Source organism: Lissotriton helveticus, chromosome 6, assembly GCF_964261635.1.
Source record: "Lissotriton helveticus chromosome 6, aLisHel1.1, whole genome shotgun sequence".
Lineage (NCBI taxonomy): Eukaryota > Metazoa > Chordata > Amphibia > Caudata > Salamandridae > Lissotriton > Lissotriton helveticus.
The window spans coordinates 1,222,271,989-1,222,292,937 of record NC_136067.1 but is presented as its reverse complement, the minus strand read 5'-3'; the positions used below and the strand labels follow the sequence as shown (position 1 = coordinate 1,222,292,937).

The window sequence follows — 20,949 nt, the reverse complement described above, 5'->3', positions numbered from 1 at the left end:
AACACCCAAAATTGGACCTGTACCATGAGGATTACATTCAGAAGCACCATGTCTGTAAGGACTAAGAAAAGATGGGGCAGCAGGACCAGCATAATGGGATAAAGATGATCAACACTAGGAGGAGGACCGGGAAGACCAGGGAGAGGACCCATGGTATTGGAAGACCAAAACCAGTAGAATCATGAAATCCTAAAGGAGGACGATTAGGAGGATATCCAGGAATGGATCCACAAGGAGGAAGGAAGGAGAAGTGTGGCTCAAATGTACTGCATTTCTCAAATCGTCCTTACAATGAGTATTCACTGATCCTTGTAAATATATTTTTTCTATCTATTTGCAAAAGAAATCGAATGGGTAATGATACTCATAACAGAGAATAATTGGATATGTTTCCTCTATATATTTGCAAAAACGAGCGAATAAGGAAATTCGGGACCATGATCTTACAGGGTCTGTTTTACATGATGCCATACGTAACGCTTCATTATAAGGAATATCGTTCGTTCTTTGCCTAACCTAAACAGCAGAAAAGACCAGCGCATGATAGCACATGCGCGTTTCGGGTAACAACAAAACCCGCTACAGCGCATGCGCAGCGGGATAAACCAGACCACAGGGACGCATGCGCGAACGGAAGACGCGAGCACATAATGACCGCGAGTTAGGAACCGACAATGCCCATATATGTCCTTAAAGGAAACTACAATCATGCAATCAATTAACCAAAACGGACAATGACCATATATGACCACAAGGAAACAGGTAACATGCAATTAACCAATTAACAACAACCCGGGAAAGGGTATACAATCCCCGTTTCAGGATTCCTTCGGGCATTATCACTGGAGCCACGAAGGGATCGATCAGGAGGTATTTCCTCGTAGAAATCGTGAGTAACAAGGTCGGAAGACCGTGAGCACTGCCACCACTACATGAATGTGAGTAAAAGCAGAACCTGAAAATGCCTTTCTCCCCCAAACAGGTGCTAAGTAGCACACCAGATCCTGATGTATGGACTCATGAGGTTTATCCCCAACTGGAAAACAGTATGTTGTGAATATGTAATAGCATGATTTCCTTTTTTCTTTTTTCCTTTTTTCCTCTTCACTCAATAGGGATACAACCACAAACATTATTCCTTTTTCCTCTTTTACCAACGAGGGTGTTACGACCAAATATTGACTGATTACTAAACGACTGATCAAAAAGTTTTCTCATTAAGTGTGTGTATTTTATGTTGTGTGTCAGTAAATCTAGTGTGTTCTTTTTGATATAAAAAGGTTTTTATCTCACTATAAGCACGAAAATGCGGCTTTAGTTTGTCACCTGTAACCACTGGACATTTTACCTATGGATATGGAGAGAGACCACCAGAAAAAAAAAAAAATCTTCTTTCCTTTACAGGTTGATTAATAGACAACGTTCTTCTTTTTTTGCTAGGTACATAACCTGCACTGTAATATTTTTTCCTCACTTTTATTAGAAAATTCTAGTATTAGTTAGAGAAACGTGAGTAAGGTGGGGATTTGTGCACCCCGTCCTGAAGAAGGTGTTTTTGGCACCGAAACATGTCGACGCACACATGATGGAGGAAACGCACATTGTCAGCGTAGAGACCTCCCATCTCTAATTTTAACAGGACCAGCCCGGGGGCTCATTAAATAATTTTTAGTCACCCCACGAGCCAGGTTCTTTTTTAATTTTTTCACTATTTTCCAAACCCCACTATACACTCACATTAATTTAAATAATCCCCTCACCTACACCACACATAGTCCAAACGAGTGCTCCCGCATCTTCGTAGGTCGCAGCACGCCGTACCTCGTAGAGGGGTACGATGACCCCGATGATGAAGCATGACACCAAGGGGCCTGTTGGTGTGTGAGGGGACCTAAAAACATAAAGGTGTTCCCCACTGCGGAGGAGACACCCTCATTTCCCAGGAGTGGATTCTTACTGTTTATCAATGGTTAGAGCGGCAGACCCTGATGCAGAGGTCTGACCCGGACCAGGGTTCAATTCCTGCCTTGGCGGGTCTTGGGCTCAATTTCCCCAGACCTGATAATTCTCGCCTCGGTGCTTATTCTAATCATGGGTCCCACTCTGTAACTCTGGGCAATAGCTTGCTTAATCTCCACAATGGCCCCAACAGCGCTAGGATGCCTGGCCTCACCTTGGGGGTGCCCAGGAGTGGGCACTTCACAGGGAAAGGCCAGGAAGGGTTCCACAGCGGTATGTGTACAGCACCTTGAGACCCCTTCAGGGGTGATACGTGGGCTATATAAGCACTACATTTACTTTTTTTTTTTACAAGTGGGCCAGGACCACCAGGGGGGTAAGTAAGATGAGGACCACTATAAGGATCCACATGACTAAGTCTGGGTAGATCAGAACAAGTATGGCCAATAAAACCAGGACTAAGATGGCTGAGCATCTCCAAGTAATGGCAAAGATGTGTGCTGGAGGCTACTTAAACAATCCAAATGTTATCCTATTTACGCGCCCACAAGTTATATATAGAGATGTTTTTCTGTCATGTGCTTAACCGTTCACCAAGTAGCACAGACATTCTGTTGGTTACCTGACTACTAGCCCAGTAGCACAACATCTCTGCTATTTGCCCAGCTGCTGGACGAATACAACACATACTCTGCTAATTGTCTCTGCTATTTGTCTATGGGCTATGGCACACCCACAGACCAGACCGGTGTATTGGACAACCGTGCAAATGGAGATTCTGCATTATGTGGCTGTCGGCTGAGCAAATCTCAAATAAAGTTTACTGTGTATCAGGTAGCCCATGGTATAGCAGAGATTCACTACAGGTAGTCCACTGGTCAGGCAAATAGCAAAAAAACTTTCATTTTACATAGCAACCGACTAAAGCATATAGATCTGATGCTATATAGGCAGCACTTGGAGAAAAGTGATGTTTTTTTGTTTCTGAGTTACTGGCTAAGTAGTGCATAATCTCCACTACTTAACTGCTGTTCAGATTAATAGGAGAGAATCTTCACCATTTTCCTAGTGTCTGTCTCAACATCAGTTACCAAATGTAAGGCTTTTATATTTCTCTTGCCACTGGCCAATCAGTTTTTTAGTTGGGCACTGTATCACTGCCAGTCCATTAGTACATAATCTCTGCCATTAGCTGACTTCTGTATAAATAGTCATATTGCCTACTATCAGCATCACGGTAGGCAAATCTTGCATAATCTCTGCTATTTATCCCATGGCCATGTGAATAATGAAGTTTCGACCAAATAGAGCATAATTGCATAATATCTTCTATGTGGCCTACAGCCTGGTAAATAGTGTAATTCCTTTGCTATGTGCTTGTCTGTCTGCCAAGTAGTGCATAATCACAGCTATTTAACAAGTAGTTGGGTAAATAACGAAGTCTTATTTTGCTATTTGTATGGCCAGCTGCCATACCGTGCACAATCTCTGCTTTTTAGCTACAGGCCAGTTAAATGGAGAAGGTTATTTGCATAACCGCCAACAACACACAGCATAATCTCTGCTAGTAAGCCAGCCGCCACGTAAACTGTGATGTTTCCTTAGTCTTTGCAACGCCACCAGCCATACAATGCTGTATGGACGGCCACTGGCCAAAGAGGGCATAATATCTGCTTTCTAGCCAGCAGCAGGGCAACTGTTGTAGTTTATTTGCTATTTGCATGACCTTCAGCTAAATCAATCATAAAATATGCTATATAACAATCAGCCAGGTAAATAGTGACATTTCTTTGCTATTTGTACTGCCGCCAGCCAAGTAGTGCATATTCTACGCTATTTAGCTAGCAGCCTGGTAATAGTAAAAATTATTTTCTATTTATTTAGCCACGAGCCAAGCAGTGCATAATCTCTAATACTTAGCCAGCGTCTAGGTAAATAGTGAGTTTTTTTTTTTTGCACAATCGCCAGCCAACCCGTCCATGATCGCTGCTATTTCTCAAGCAGTCAGGCAAATAGCAAAGAAAAAACTTCAATTTACCTGGCGGCGGGATAAATAGCTGCCACTAATATTCAATTGTATTTTAAATTGATGTTCATTCCCATAGACGAATTTACTTGTGAATCATTTACCATCCATGTCATCATGCACCTTTTATGTTTCTTTGGGGTACCTGTGTCAGAAGTGAGACCCAAATAACGTCTATGGACCAGTTGTCTGTACATGGTGTTTTCATGTGTTAGGATGGAAAAAAGTCACCTCCATTGTGACTGATGTGAACCCTTAACCAGGGTGCCCCAACTACATGGATATCTGGATCAATGGCACTGATTTTGGTCATGGACAAACACGGACCATGCAGGTATGGCATGACCTAGGCCTGTCTAATGGTAATGGGGTCTATTTACCTCTGTCACAAGAGTAGGACCTGCTGGGCCACTCATGTAAAAGTTTGCTGCTGTGCACTTAACTCATCCTTGGCGTAAATAGTGATTGTGTGTAACGCTGGACTGTGCCTAATACCTGCATGTGTGGCTGTGATGTATGTTTAGCTGTGCTAGGTACACAACTTGCAAGCCCATGGGTTCCATTTTGGAAGCCCAGGGCCTGGAAATGCTAGTGGAGGTAAAGACTGCAACCCCTAGAGAGGAGATGTGGATTGCTGACTTACTTGAGAGCTGTGTGGTTAACACACACACTGGAGAAAGTAGAGAAGAGCATTTTCGGTGTACGCCAAAAGTCTCTTTGGTTCCAGGAAGTGTTACTACTCCGTGTGAACTGGGCTCATTGTCAGGGAGATGTTGTGTCTGATAAGGTTTGGACAGTAAGACCAGGGGATCATGAAAGAAGGGAAGGCTTAGGCCTTTGAATCTTTATGAGGCATATTTCAGTGGAGGTTGACTGCCAGGTGTGGTCCTCAATTACTCTGTGGGCTTGTGTTGTGGATCAATCAAAAATTAACTGTAGCCATTCATGCCATGGAAGACTGTCCCTTTGAAAAAGGATATGGCAGAGGAGACCTTTGCTTCAAAGACGTTGACACTCACAAGTAGAATTTTAAAGAACCGGACGCTAACATCTGTGACTGAATTTGGACTATAAAGTTGGGAGCATGAGTCCAACAAGTTGTTCGAAAGCACTGTTTTACAGACGTGTTGAACTGGAGGGAGGATCACCAAGACTTCGAATTAAAGGAAAGAGGACTAGGAACTAAGGTCTGATAGTCTCATTGCTGGGTGAATGGCCATCTCCAAGGCGGTCAAGACCACTTGCCCTGAGCCTGGAGCACAAGCCTGCCTGCAAAGACCAGTGAATCCTGTGAGGAAGAGAGCACCAGGGGGGAACAAGGCCCAGCGAGAATACTGCAGAGTGGATCCTGGTAAAAGGAATGTGAGATGCCTGATCCCCTTGGGACCATTGCAAGAGTGCAGACCGTCCACCCACTCTTTTGGAAGCTTGTGCCATTGCCCTTGTGAACTGTGAGATCGGCATTCTCCATGCGCCAGAAGGAGGCCATATGAAGTTAGGTCTTGCGCGTGTTGAAGTCAGAGACCCCCATGTGCCAGGAAAGGGGCCGCGCGAAGCTAGGGCAGTCATCAGTGTGCACTCACTGGTCCTCGTTATTGGGAGCCCGGAGACAGCAAAAAAGCACCCTGGACCTGCTTTGCTTGCTGGCTGCCATTGGGTCAGCGTAGACTGTGCTAGGCCGTCAGGATTTCTGGAGAGTTGCACAAACTTCGCTCCAAGCACAGGTAACATTGACTTTTTGCCTCGTGGGGACTAGTGTGAGCCACATCTAAAACTCATCTTTATTATCAAATGGGGAATAACCAACCCCTCTAGAAGGTAAAGATGGACACAGAGATTCCACCCAGGATGACGATTGTGTGTGCCGACCATAAGAGACTGTGGGTATTATTTGGTGTGTTATTCCTTTGATTTGTGTATTTACAATAAAATACTCCTTTTTTCATACAAGCGAGTATTTGACTGGAAAATCATCTAATTGCTGCCATGTTTTGTCATTTAAGTCATGGGTCTGTGTATGCCATACACTGACTTCCTCCTTGAACACACTTAGACTGCTCGACCCGCGCTACCTCTGAGAGTCAAGTGATTAAAAGGGGTTGTACATGACCCAGTTATTTAGGACCCATAGTAGGTCCTGCCGCATGACAGCAGGAGTATAAGGCTACAACCCCCACAGTTGAACCCAGTAGTCACTACTTGCCCTGAGAACACCTGAAAGCGGTTATAACACAGTAAGTTTAGACAGCTACTTAAAAAGTATTTTTTCTAAAAATGTATTTGGTTGGATATTCTTGGTTCCTGCAAACAATACTAATGCTATTAAATTAACAATAAATGATAAATTCAAAGAACCTGTTTTTGACTGACAGTGAAGCAATAGCGAGAACTTATAGGAGGAAGGCCCATATGACAAAATGGGTGGTAGTTTGTGCTTGGAGCTCAACAAGCCATGCTTTTGTTGAGGTTCGATTGCTTATCCTCACATATGGTCAGTGGAGGCTGGCAAGGCTTTTGCTTGATCTCTTTTACAGCTAGCGGGTCACATTGTTTCCTTGTGTGGTTCTCATTGGCCTTGTGGGCACAATCAGGTCAACACCTGCACAAAATAACACAAACTTTTTCAGATTGTGACAAGAGCAGATCTCTAAGTAAGCTTTCACTTTAGGTGAGTCCTGAAATACACCAACGGCCCTTGAGGGTGGGATGTGGCTAGAACATCTACATTCCACTAGGGTCAGAGGGTCCTGCCTGTTTCAACAGAAAGCTAGCAGGGCTACCCTCCTCTGGCAAAGGCATATGCAGAGAGCATTTCTTTTGTCTAGGTGGATCGCAAGTATATTTTGTCTACACTTGATATAACCAGGTGTACAAGAGAATGTTTTCTTCACCAGATGGCAAGACTTTTAGACTTATTCTTGTCAGTGGTTGGCAAACTGACTGAAATTAATTCACTTATACATTCTTTTATCGAGGCTCAGAGGCATCCGAATGGAAATGTAACCTTTTCTCCTTGAAGATATGAAAATATTCTCTATTTATTTTGAACTGTTTATAATGTTTATTAAAATAGTTTTCTCTCTTTCATACAGGAGTTACAGTCTCAGGCTGACAGCCTCCAGCTGGAAAGGAAACGAACAGAAGCCAAATTAAATATGTTACAGACTACAAGGGATCAGACGAGGAAGCAGATCCATGAAACTGAGGGTAATTACTTTTTTCAGTTCACACTAATTAGATTATGTTGTCAATTCAGGAGACTTGTTTTTGTTATCATTCTTAAGTATCAGGAGAATTCCATTGTCTGACCATTTAACCCTTGGAGGGGGGCCCCATGCTATTACAAAAAGGGTTTCAAAAGTTCCAATCACACAGATTAAACTCTTGAACTTCCAGTTGTGTCATTATTTTCCAGGCTTCCCAAACTAGCACAATTTTTGGTTTTACTACGTCAAATCTCGGTGATAAGGCAAGTCAAAATAAACAAGCTTATCATACTACATTGCATAAACAACATTTTCACAACATGACAATCTACTAACTGCACAGCTACCTGCAACAATCTGTCATGAGATTTTACACCAGAATCAAGACACAAACAAATTTAATGTGAATGGCCATGAATTAGCAAGCAGTCAAACCTTTTTAGCTATAGTGATCAAAGCTAAATGTTTGAGTAAAGCCGAAATCTAAGACTTTATCATTTAGACCATACATTTTTCACTCAAAGATGGAAAGCTCTCAACAACCACTAGCAACATTAGCCATTTTATAGGCCCATTGGTAAAGATATAGGTTTTTGGTCTGACAGCAGCTCGACACATAATATTAACCTGGTCCTGATGAGGTCATGGATGGTGAGGAGGAGGAAGATTCAAAATGCAATTAGTTTTTGATTTGTGCCTATGGTTGCCTGTGGTGAGCACCGGTGCTCACTATTCGGTACTGGAACACATTCTTCATCATCAAACCTGGTCCCTAAAACCAAAGAGAAGGGCGCAAAAAGAAGAAAAGAGAAGAATTGAAAGAGACTGGAGTGTGGCTTGGGCTACCACATGTTGGCCATCCAGTGTTAACTCTCCTGAGCCCTTAGACCTACTCTCTGTCATGAAAGACAGAAAATGACAGGCTTATTGTCATTTGTTTACTGGCGTGGGCTGCTTGATTGCCGGAGAGCAGCTCAACTTGTAGTTTTGGCCTTATTATGTTCGTGGATGTGCTACAAATTGTTTATTGTTGTTCAGCTATTTAATGTACATGAATTTCGTCGAATTTGTCTCCTCTTCATTCCCTTCTCGTATGTGTAAGTTTAGTCCAATACTAGATATGTCCTGCCAAGTGCTGTTTTTACTTGTCTATCTTTCTCTTATAGGTATCTGTCTATATTTTTTATTACGTTTTTCAGGGTTTGGGAGTTCCGCTTGGTCACATTTTATGGTGCCTCTCTACTCCTCATTCTCATTTTATTTTTTCACTTAAGCATTACACATATAGTTGAAGTTCTTTCAAATTCGATCACGCTTTCTCTTTTACCCTTACGGAATTGTCTATTGTATTTTTCCTATTTTTTTTCTAGTTGCCTATTTCCAATGTTGTTATGATATTTTTCTTCTCTTGTTTTTTCTCATATATAACGAATCAAACTTCACTAGTTGCTGTATACCAACATTTGGTCTTGTGGTCAATGAATAGTCTTCGTATTGTCTCATTAAATGCCAAGGGCCTAAAGAGTCCAGCTTAAAGGCAAAGAGTTCTTAATCATTAGTCTAAATTAACATATGTTGTGACATTTTTAATGCTATCTCTAAACTCTCTAAGAAAAGGCTTCAGATCCTAATGTTTTTGCAATTTAATTTTACTATACGTTTTTTTTTTTTAAGTTTGAAAAGCTTTATTGAGTAGATAAAGACAATGTAAAACATCAGTGCAATTGCAAAAAGATGAAATACGGTTTAAGAAGAAACAAAAGTTGCTCCCTCACGCTCTCCTGCCAGATTATTTTGATTAACATCACCTGCATCGCAGCTGAAGCCCTTCGCAGCCGAGTATTCCTGACTGCGCCTGGTATCGTTATTATTGATTAAATCATCGCGTTCTGAAGCAATTAGTCGCACTGCGCTCCCAGTACTCCATTTATCAAAATTGAATTGTGCTTGCTGTAGTTTAATTTTCTGCATCTCGCTCTGTGCATCATTGCCTGTAAAGCTTACCGCGTTTATCTAAAAGTCAGCATTAGCGCTTCGAAGCTGATTATCGCCTGGCGCTTTAGAATCCTGGTACTTCAATTGTGTTTGGCGCTCTGTGCTCATAACGTGCACTTCTTAGCTGTGTTGTGCTCCAAGGTTGATAATCCTCGAGTTACGCTTTAGCAGAGGTATTGTGCTGGAATTTAGAGCCTTTGGCTGCCTGTTTACGAGCATTGTGTTGTGCCCTCGCTGCTGCTTGTAGTTTCACTTTCGCCCTCCATCTTGTGTTTTTCTCTCTCCCCTGACCCGCCTCTCTGATCCCGCCTCCCAGCTGACCCTCCCACGCTCCGCCCCCTCCACTGTCCATTAATGCCTGATGCCCCCACGCGCAGCGTCCACGCGCTACGGCCTCGCCGAAGGTGCGCCAAAGGTAAGCCCGTCTACGCCCGTCCGCGCCTGGACCGCGCCCAGCGCCAGACCCCCTGCCCATCGCGCTGCCCAGCCCTCCCGCGTTACCTACAATGCCGCCACCCTCCTAGCCCTTAACCCCGGTCGCGCCCCCAACTGCGTCCAAGCAGCTCCTGGACACACCCATGGACCTTTCTCATGCTACTCCTGCAAATTCAGCGGCTCCGACATTTACTCCGCTACGACCACTCCACAGAATCCCGACCCCAACCACCTACAGTGCATCCTTCTCAACACCCGATCGGTCCACAGACACGCCATTGACCTATGGAATCTACTAGACACCATCTCTCCGGACGTCGCCTTCCTTACAGAAACATGGATGAACGCCTCCTCCGCCCCAGACATCACCATTGCCATCCCAGAAGATTATAAGATCACACGCAAGGACCGTACCGGCCACACAGGAGGAGGAATCGCCATCGTCCATAAGAAATCAATCCGCATCTCAACCAGCTCTGACGCTAACCTCGCCAACTCTGAACACCTTCACTTCCAGATCCTCATTGACCCCAAGACCACACTCAGAGGCACCCTCCTCTACAGACCACCAGGACCCCGCGCAAAATTCAGTGAAGACATCACGGACTTCATCACTCCTCACGCGCTCCCCTCCAAAGACTACATCCTTCTGGGAGACCTCAATTTTCACCTTGAAAAGATCAACGACCGCAACACCACCACCCTTTTGGACAATCTCGCCAACCTCGGACTTAAACAACTGGTATCCTCGCCCACCCACATCGCAGGTCACACACTCGACCCCATCTTCACCTCCAGCAATCATGTCTCCTTCAGCCACACTACGGAGCTCCTCTGGACTGACCACAGCTGCGTTCACTTCACCTACAACAAACCAAAACCCACCAACCACCTCCAACCAACTCTGCAAAGAAACTGGAACAAAATCACCACAGACCAGATCTCCGCATCGCTCCTTCTAAACACCCCAGCCCACTCTTCTAACGCAAACGAAGCCGCCGCCAACCTCACCCTATGGTTATCCAACACCGCCGACACCTTAGCACCACTGAAGAAACGTCAAAACAAACCTGCCAGCAAAAAGGCCTCATGGTTTAACGATGATCTTAAGAAGTCCAAGAAACTCTGCCGCTCCCTCGAAAAGGCCTGGAAAAAAGACCCAACTACTAGCACCAAGGACGCCTTCAAAAACGCCACCCGCATACACCACCAACTAATCCGAAAGGCCAAGAAAACAGCATTCAAGGATCGACTAGACAACAACGCCCACAACAGCAAGGAACTTTTCAACATCGTCAAGGAATTTTCCAATCCCTCGGCCAACTCCAACGACATCACCCCCTCTCAAGCCCTCTGCGACTCCCTAGCCTCATTCTTCCACAACAAGATTGCAGACATCCACAACAGCTTCGACAACCAACCCGGAAACCAACACACCCTACCTTGTGCTGAACATTCTCCCCCCGTGAACACCCTTAACGACTGGAACCCAATCTCCACTGAGGACACAATCCGCCTGATGAATTCCATCCACTCAGGATCCCCCACAGACCCATGTCCTCACCACATCTTCAACAAAGCAGACTCCGTCATAGCACCGCACCTCCGAGACGTCATCAACAGCTCCCTCAACTCCGCCACCTTCCCGGAAGACTGGAAACACGCTGAACTCACCGCCCTTCTGAAGAAACCCACAGCGGACCCCACCGAACTCAAAAATTACCGCCCCATCTCGCTCCTTCCATTCCCGGCCAAAGTCATCGAGAAAGCTGTCAACAACCAACTCGCCGCCTTCCTCGAAGCCAACAAATCCCTCGACTCCTCACAATCTGGCTTCCGAGCAAAACACAGCACTGAGACCGCCCTCATCGCAGCAACAGACGACATTCGAACTCTACTGGACAATGGAGACACAGTCGCCCTCATCCTCCTCGACCTCTCTGCAGCATTTGACACAGTCTGCCACAGCACCCTTTTACAACGCCTCAATAACATCGGAATCCAAGGAAAAGCACTTGAATGGATCGCCTCGTTCCTCACCGGAAGAACTCAGAAAGTCCGCCTCCCACCATTCAAGTCCGAGGCCACTGAAGTCATCTGTGGCGTACCACAAGGATCCTCACTCAGCCCCACCCTCTTCAACGTATACATGAGCCCCCTCGCGACCATCGCCCGCCAACACAACCTCAACATCATCTACTACGCGGATGACACTCAACTAATCCTTTCTCTCACCAATGACCCCAGCACCGCCAAAACTAACCTACACGAAGGAATGAAAGAAGTTGCCGAATGGATGAAACAAAGCCGTCTGAAACTGAACTCAGACAAAACAGAAGTCCTCATCTTAGGTACATCCCCCTCTACATGGGACGACTCCTGGTGGCCGGAAGCACTCGGAAAGGCACCCATCCCGACAGACCACGCACGGAACTTAGGCATCATACTGGACTCTTCACTCTCAATGAATAGACAAGTCAGCGCCGTATCCTCTTCCTGCTTCAACATTCTTCGCATGCTGAGAAAAACATTTCGCTGGATCCCCACCGAAACAAGGAAAACAGTCACCCATGCTCTGGTCACGAGCCGACTAGACTACGGAAACACCCTCTACGCAGGCATTACCGCCAAACTCCAGAAGAAACTCCAACGAATCCAAAACGCCTCAGCCAGGATCATATTAGACATCCCACGCAACGAACACATCTCCGGTCACCTTAAAGACCTCCACTGGCTACCCGTCAATAAGAGGATCACTTTCCGACTGCTAACCCACGCACACAAATCACTCTACGACATCGGACCAGAATACCTCAACTCACGACTGTCCTTCTACACCCCCTCCCGCCAACTACGCTCTTCCAGCCAAGCCCTCGCCACTGTACCTCGCATCAACAAGACCACCATGGGCGGCAGATCCTTCTCTTACCTGGCTGCTAAAACATGGAACTCACTCCCCGCTTACCTTCGCCTCACCCAGAACCACCTAGCATTCAGAAAGCAGCTTAAAACGTGGATATTTGACAAGTAATCTTCCTCCCCTCTCTAAGCGCCTTGGGACCCTCTGGGTATGTAGTGCGCTATATAAATTCTCTGACTTGACTTGACCTAAATAGAAACCTCAAGGAGGTAATGCATATACCGAGGGAAAATGCTTTTATAACTTTTAGAGTTTTTTAACAGTCTTGTACCTGCGTTTTTTTTTTCATTTATTTTTTATTTATAAACTTTTATTGAGACTCGTCACGGTACATCAGTGTCATAAACATCCAGCATTACATAACAAAGCAAGTACATGTAAGCATAGAAGAACACCTTCCCGTATCATTACAGCAGGTTGACCATTTCTTTCTTAAGAACTGTACGAATTGCAGCATAAGTACGATATGTGAACCAATAACAATAGTGCATAAAAACGTAACCCAGGTTGTAAATATCTCAGATCATTGCATGACATAGTCGCAATGAGTAGAGCTGACATGTACAGTGATCTCATGGCTCTTAAGGCTACTCCCTACCGGTATAGGCCGACACATACTTTGAACTAAGAAACCTCAGATGCCCCGTTATGCTTCCCACCAGCATGAGGGGGGGTCGTGAATGGTCTACGGATCTGGGATTGCCTCTTTGTGTGTATGTGGAGACGGGGCCACGGATATTACTGCATGCGGTTCCTCCGCCCCGTTTATCGGTGCTGGACTTGAAGCTTCGCCCTCCTCAGCTCGGTCAATCTCTGGTGCAAGGAGGTACGACATAAGTGGTCCCCATGTATCTTTTGGGCGTGACGAACTAGGGAACATGTCCGCATAATAATGCATATATTCCTGCCAGGTAGTCATGGTATGCACCCAGTCTTTAAATTTGGGCGCCCGTCCACGCCCCCATCTGCACGCCACCTGGCGTTTCGCTAACAGCAGGCTCATCGCTAGGAATTTCTTGTGTACCGTATCAACATTGTGAATCAGCCCCAATAACCCTATGAGTGGACACGGTGCAACTTGGACCCTTATCATGTCAGATAGACATTTAAATATTTGCATCCAATATTCATTCACCCGGGGGCAGTTCCACCCCAGGTGCATGAAATCCGCTCCTTCCCGCCCACATCTCCCACAATTATCAGTGTCCCTGAGGTGGAACTTATGTAGTCTGACAGGTGTGTTATATAGCCGGTGCAAAAATTTTAAATGTATTAACCGCAGTCTGCTATTACCAGTGATGGCATTCGTTTGTGCACAGGTAAGCTCCCATTGATCGTCCGTCAGCAGTTCTGGGAGGTCTCTGAGCATGTTTATACAGTAAGGATATCACATGTCGAGGTGTCTCTTGTGAGAGCAGGGCATGTAGTGGTGCAAGGGTCTCGGGCTCGTCTGAGAAGGCGGGAGGGAGTAAGTGCCTTCAGGTTTTGCCTAAGTCGAGTATATAGGAATTTTATAGATAAAACAGGAGTACAGTACCCGTCAGCCGTGTTGAGATTGGGGCGTAATGGTATGAAAACAACAATGTCCCAACTGGTATTAGTTAAAGACAATTAATAAAGATATGTAAAATACATTATCAAAAAGGAAAACAAGGAGTCTCTATGTATTTCTGACAGGTGCAAGAAGCATCATTTTATGTATAAAAAGTTTTTGGGAAAAAGGGGCAGAATTATACAAAACAGTTATAGCAGCACTGCAGAATATAAATCACAATGATTGAGGTAACAACCCAAATTGTACAAGGTGCTCTAGGTGTTATGTTATGTTATTTGTTATGTTATTTTTATTTGTACCGCGCACAGCTGCCCCAGCAAAGGGGCGTCCTGGCGCTTTGAAAAGGTAAACACAACACAGCATTAAAAGCAAGCAGAGAGAGAAAAGACACCTCTGAGGGGCTAAACAAATAAAAAGGTCTTGATGGCCCGTCTGAACTGGAGGAGCACATCGATGGCCCGGATTTGCGGAGGAAGAGAATTCCACCAGCTCGCCGCCAGGACCCGGAAGGAGCGGCCACCAACTCTGCTCAGCTTAAAACGCGGGACCACTGCTAAGTTCTGACCGAGAGATCTAAGAGTGCGAGAGGGGACATAAGGAGTCAGCAGATTCTCCAAAATTTGTGGGGATGTACCCTTGAGGATTTTAAATGCAAGGCAAAGAACCTTGAATCTAATCCTCTGCTGCGCAGGGAGCCAGTGGAGAGAGCGCAGGGTATTGGACACCGGGCACCGCTTAGGCAAGCCTGTCACCAGTCGGGCCGCGGCGTTTTCGAACCTGCTGCAGTCGGGAGAGTTCTGACTGGTTAACCCCCGCCAGTAGTGAGCTGGCATAGTCCAGCCTGGACAGCACTGATGCTTGGACCACCAGTTGTCTTGTGGGTGCATCAAAGAATTTGAGGATGGGTTGAAAGCCTCTAATGATGCCATAGCAAGAAGCCGCCACCTTCTTGGTATGACAGATGAAACTCAGAGAAGGATCAAACAACACCCCCAAATTTTTTATCTCTGACACTGGGAGGGGAGTCACACCCAGATCCGAAGGCCACCATTTGTCGCCCCACAAAGCCACCTGTTTACCAACCACCATAATCTCCGTCTTCTTGGTGTTTAACTGGAGACAGTTGGAATTCATTCAGTTAGCCACTTCCCGCAGACCATCACAAAACCTGGGGGCCTCCAAACCTGAGTCCCCGCTCAGTGTGACCGCCAGCTGCGTGTCATCTGCGTAAGAGACCATAGTCAGGCCCCACCGCTTGACGACCGCAGCCAACGGTCTCACATAAAGATTGAAAAGGGTGGGACTCAGCGATGACCCCTGTGGGACCCCCTGGTCTAACGGGTAAGATGACGACTTACCGGGCGGGATCGCCACCTGGAATGGCCTATCCGTAAGGAAGGATCGAAACCAGCACAGGGCGAGGCCAGAGACGCCCACCTCCTCCAGTCGCCGAAGCAGAATCCCGTGCGAGACCGTGTCGAAGGCGGCACTAAGATCTAATAACAACAGTGCCGCCGTCCGACCCGAATCCAGCACGGAACGCAAGTGCTCGACCATAGAGAGAAGGGCCGTCTCCGTACTGTGACCCGCACGGAACCCGTTCTGAGTAGAGTCAAGAATGTTAAACCTACCAAGATGGTCTGAAAGAGTGGCGATCACATGGGCCTCCGCTACTTTCGTGGCCCAAGGAAGTAGAGAGATAGGGCGGTAGTTTTCAGGTTCAAGGGGGTCGAGGTTCGCCTTCTTCAAGATTGGCGTGACTACCGCCTGCTTCCATCTGACGGGAACCACTCCAGAAGAAAGGGACAGGTTGATCAAAGACAGCACCGGGGTGCGGCAAACCGGCGCCAAGGTCTTAAGTTGGGCCAGTTTCAGCAGGTCTGCCGGAGATCCAGACTTGATTTTAGCGCTAAGAGAGTCAAACATCTCCATAGATAAGCGGGGCAAGATAGAAATGCACTCCCCCTCACCTAAAATGCAACCAACCTGCTGTAACGTCAGGGAACCCGTTGAAAAAGTGCGATAGATGGCTTGCACTTTTTCGTGGAAGAAGGAGGCCAAACCCTCGCAGTGGGTATCCGAGCATATCTCCACCGCAGAAGCTCTCTTAGCCATCAGGTCCTTTAATACTTTAAAAATGAGTTTCGGTGACAGTGAAAACCAAGATAGCGACAATGTGCAACAGCGTGAATGGCGCAAGGTGACTGGTGAATATATATACAGTGTATTCTTTAGCATACGGCGGTTCCAGATGGATTAATGATTCATTTTTTAGATATTCAAATGTTCAACCGCTTCGTATTTCATGCCAATATTTGCGCTGAAAGGTCGACGGCGTTTCGATCCAGATAACTATAGGATCTTCATCAGGACTGGGTCGTGGGTAGTGCTGCAGGGGGACAAAAAGAGAGGTGTTGGAAAGGGGGCGGGGTGGGGGGAGCACGGGAAAGGGGGGGAAAGGGGAGGGAAAGGTAAGCCGCAGGGGTGGAGGGCAAATGCTTAGGGATGGAAAACGTGCACTCAATTGCAAAAAGGCCTGGTGGACCTGCGCAGGTCAGGGGTGAGCAGGGATCACGGGTATTGGCCAAATTAAGGATGCTGTGCCTATGCCCCCGAGCGGATGTGTCAGTATCAAGAGAAGTACGACTAGTACAGATCCATAAGGGAGAGCAAGGGAACGCAATTGGCCTCATATAGGCATGATGGAGTAGGCCTCAGGCGGACATAGTGATGGAGGTGCGGTGGCGTATACCTGATGGTAGAAATGTGGGTAATCAATCGCCGAATAGCGTAGGCAGCAAGTGCTTGGATCCGAGCTGTACTTGAAATGCTTGGCCTGGAGGACAGAGAAACAAGGTGTGAAGGGAGGAAAAGGATTGGGAGAGGGGTGGGGGGGAGGGGAAGACGGGGTGGGGGGAGGTCGATAGTGGCCAGGGGTGGCTCAATGGAGGATAGATTAATTGCTAGGATGGAAGATCTTACCAGGATTAGAGTAATTTGGTCCCGTGGCAATCCCAGGAGCGGGATTAGCAGCAATGTAGCTTTATAAACACGTATATTAATTATTTGTCGTGAGGACCTAGAAGTAAGGGAGAGTAAGGGCAATAGTCGATTAGAGTGGCTGGTCTCGTTGCAGAATACGAGGTATTAACTCGAAGTGACTGGTGAGCAGGCGCTCGGCAAATCGGTCTTACCAGGGTGGGAGATCTAGAAATGACTCCCGATCGTGACGGAAGTAAATTGCCAGGGCGCCGGTCCCTGACGTGGACGGCTAGTTGAGAATTAATCTGTGAAGTAAAAACGAAGAAGGTGTCGTGAGGACGTCTCTTCGTGTAAAAACAGGAGGGGGGGGGAAAGTAAGCTGCTTGGAGCGGCCAGGGACTTACCTCTAGCGAAGATAGCCTCGCGGTCAATCCAGGGGAGCAAAAGTCTCTAGAATAGGGATGAGCGTGAGCTGCGTCTAGGAAAGGGCTTGTGATAGGCAGGGGGCATGGCTAGCATGGGCGGCGGCGGCTATCCGTGTTAGAGGACAGATGATAGGCGGAGGAGCCAGGGGGTGGGAGGGACATGGGAGTGTGGGCGTGAAGGGGAGGGAAGTAAAGTCTGTCAGGTAACGCGACCTGGGCTGTTGTCTAACTGAAGCAGCCTACAGTTGGGAAAGCAAACACTGAGGGTACCGATACCAGAGGGAACAACTCTAAACGTCGTATAACTCGTGATGTCAGTTCGTGCATATCGTCTTAATAGTGGCATGCAAGGATGGATATTCAGCCATTGGGGATAAACAATTGTCGTTGCCACCAGCTCGGCACTCAATTGTATTTGGCAAACAGGCAGTCTACAGGAATATATTATTGTATGCAATGACAGATGGATATTTGCAATCATAAATATTTTGCTCAAATGAAGTAAAAAACAACAATAAAAGACCATCACATGTAAACAATCCCAATTCGTCTGTGTACTTAAACATTTGTTCTACAGTTTTAAGACTAGACATGCGTATAGATAAAGACAGGTCCTATGTGGTCAAGAAGAATATTAGTGACCTCCAAAGCCAATATTATGACCGAGAATTATGACAGATGTAGGTCGACTACCAATCTACCAACCTAATATTGACTGTGTTGGAAAGGACAGTGCTAGATCGAAGTCGGGGGGAGAATAGAAGCAGCATGAGTAGTCAGATAGATATAGTGCTGTTCCACTCATCAATAGTGTTCAATCCATTGTTGACCGTGTCACAAAAGGTCATCCACTTGCACTCAGATTTATTGAGAAGAATTCTGATGTGTCCACCTCTCTGTGGTAGTGTCACTTGTTCAATGATCAACCACCTGATGTCAGGTTTTCACTGTCACACCTAGAGCACCTTGTACAATTTGGGTTGTTACCTCAATCATTGTGATTTATATTCTGCAGTGCTGCTATAACTGTTTTGTATAATTCTGCCCCTTTTTCCCAAAAACGTTTTATACATAAAATGATGCTTCTTGCACCTGTCAGAATTACATAGAGACTCCTTGTTTTCCTTTTTGATAGAGTATATAGGAAGACATCCATCGCTGTGGGCGTGTGGGCGCCAAAGAACTGTTCCTGGGACCTGAATCTACCCTCCAGGTAGAGATCCCCTCAGGTGTGATACCGTTGAGTCTCCAACAGTCGACAGCCTATTCCCTCGCAAGTAACTGGTAAGAGGGGGTTGTGTAGTAAGGGCATCTTGGGTGAATACATCATCTGAGTCCCCAGCCGACGTGCAATTTGCCGCCAGGCAATGTTAGTGCAATCCACTGTGGATGTGTCTCTCCCTCTCTCCTTCACCGGGGCAAAATGGTAAGTTCTGGAAGGCAATGGCGCCATGTACCCATCTTCCCCCGCCAAATGCGGCATAATGGGCGGGGGATAAAACCAGTAGGTGGCGAAATGAGCCTGCGCACAATAATAATACATTTCAAAATTAGAGACATCGAATCCTCCCTGGTTATATGGAAGCATCATAGTGGATAAACCGAGCCTGGCCTGACCTCCCCCACATATTAATCTGGTAAGTTGGGATCTAAGGGTTGCAAAAAAGAAGCCTCCCGGGTGATAAGGAATATTAATAAATAGATATAGTAGCTTGGGGAGTATGACCATCTTAATGAGCGAAATCCGCCCTGCCATGGATAGTGTGAGTCTCAGCCACTTAGTAACATTGTCTGAGATTTTATCAATGGCGGTGCCATAGTTCAGCCTCATGAGCGTGTCTTTGGAACGTGTGATATATATACCCAAATATTTAAACTCGTCTGTCTCCCACACTAATGGATAGTCCAGGGGGCGTATCGCCATATTGTCCGTGAGCGGGAATATGGCAGACTTCGACCAATTGATCTGCACTACAGATATGGCACCAAATTTAGTTATTTCTCGTAGAACTGGGTTGAGGTTCTCATCAGGTTTCTTAATATAAAGCGTTATGTCATCCGCATATAGAGATATGAGAAGCTGACAGACCGGGTAGACTAAGGCTCTATGATTAAGATGCTGCTGGAGTTTGGCTGCGAGGGGCTCAACGGCAAGAGCGAATAATATAGGGGAGAGCGGGCATCTCTGTCGCGTGCCTCTGTAGATTGTGAAGGGGGCTGACTTAGCTCCATTTAGCAGGACTGATGCCGATGGGGGGCAATATAGGAGACTTACCCAGGTGAGAAAGCTGGGCGGTGTGCCCATGCGTTCTAAGGTGCCCAGTTGATAATCCCACTCCAGGGAATCTTACGCCTTCGTGGCGTCTAGGAAAACAGCAACTGCCCAACAGGTGGGGTCGATGTCTTGCAACACCGCAGCCAGCGTCCCGAGGTTATGGGCAGTAACTCGACTCGGGATTAAACTCGCTTGATCAGGGAGCACTAGTCGGGTCATTAATAGATTAAGCCGAGTTGCCAAGACCTTCGCTAAGATTTTAGTGTCGTTATTTAAGAGTGATAGGGGCCTATAGGAGTCACAATAGATGGGTGATTTTCCAGGCTTTAGCAGTGACGGTATTAGAGCCTCACGCATTGTCGCGGGAAGGCTGCCTTCCTCGAGCGCCGTGTAATAAACTTCTCTAAGGATGGGAGCTAGTATTTTAGCATATGTTTTATAAAATTCAATTGGCAACCCAACGGCCCCTGGAGCTTTGCCCGATTTAGTGTGCATTATGGCATCAGTGATTTCGTCCAGTTCTAAGTCTAGACTGAGGAACTTACGTTGGACGTCTCCCATCCACGCTAATGCTACATCTTCAAGGTATTGCGGCAGCTCCAATGGGGGTCCTGTCTGTGAGGTATAGAGGGTTTTATAATGGTCCCGGAAAACTTTTAGTTGATCTGGCAGTGCTCGATGGGTACAACCTTGTGCGTCTTGTATCTCTGCCACATAATTTGAAAATCGGGGGTACGGGTCGCTTGTGCAAGGGCCTTCACCGGGCGGTCTCCCTCCCCATATACTCTTGCCCTATAAGGTTTACCACGCAGGCTGCATTCCAGCTCTAAAAGTCAAAGGGCTATCTCTGGAAAGTTTCGTAGACAAGGGAGCTACTTCCCGAGTGTCGTACTCTATTCTCACGTACGACACTCGGGAAGTAGCTCCCTTGTCTACGAAACTTTCCAGGGATAGCCCTTTGACTTTTAATGCCAATAGTACCCTGTTCCCCGGAACGTGTGGGGTCCTCTCTCATATTTTCTCACTGAATTCCCACTCTGCCAGGGCTTTATATTCGGTCAGTTTGTCCCTCAAGTGAGCTCTTGCCGCGTTAGTTCCAGAATCAGAAGCAAGGGCACCTTCCAGAGTCCTCAATTCCCCCTCTAATTTTAGTAGGGCATTCTGCAGCGAT

At 46.5% G+C, this 20,949-nt stretch overlaps 1 protein-coding gene across 1 annotated transcript in view; it reads left to right on the top strand.

Annotated features, from left to right (window-relative positions):
- Positions 1–20,949, top strand: part of LOC144763373 (uncharacterized) — an 851,355-nt gene that overhangs the window by 36,547 nt on the left and 793,859 nt on the right. The window contains exon 3 of the mRNA XM_078648937.1: positions 7,078–7,192. Within this exon, the coding sequence (XP_078505063.1) occupies positions 7,078–7,192 (115 nt within the window). The remainder of the gene's footprint in view (positions 1–7,077; positions 7,193–20,949) is intronic.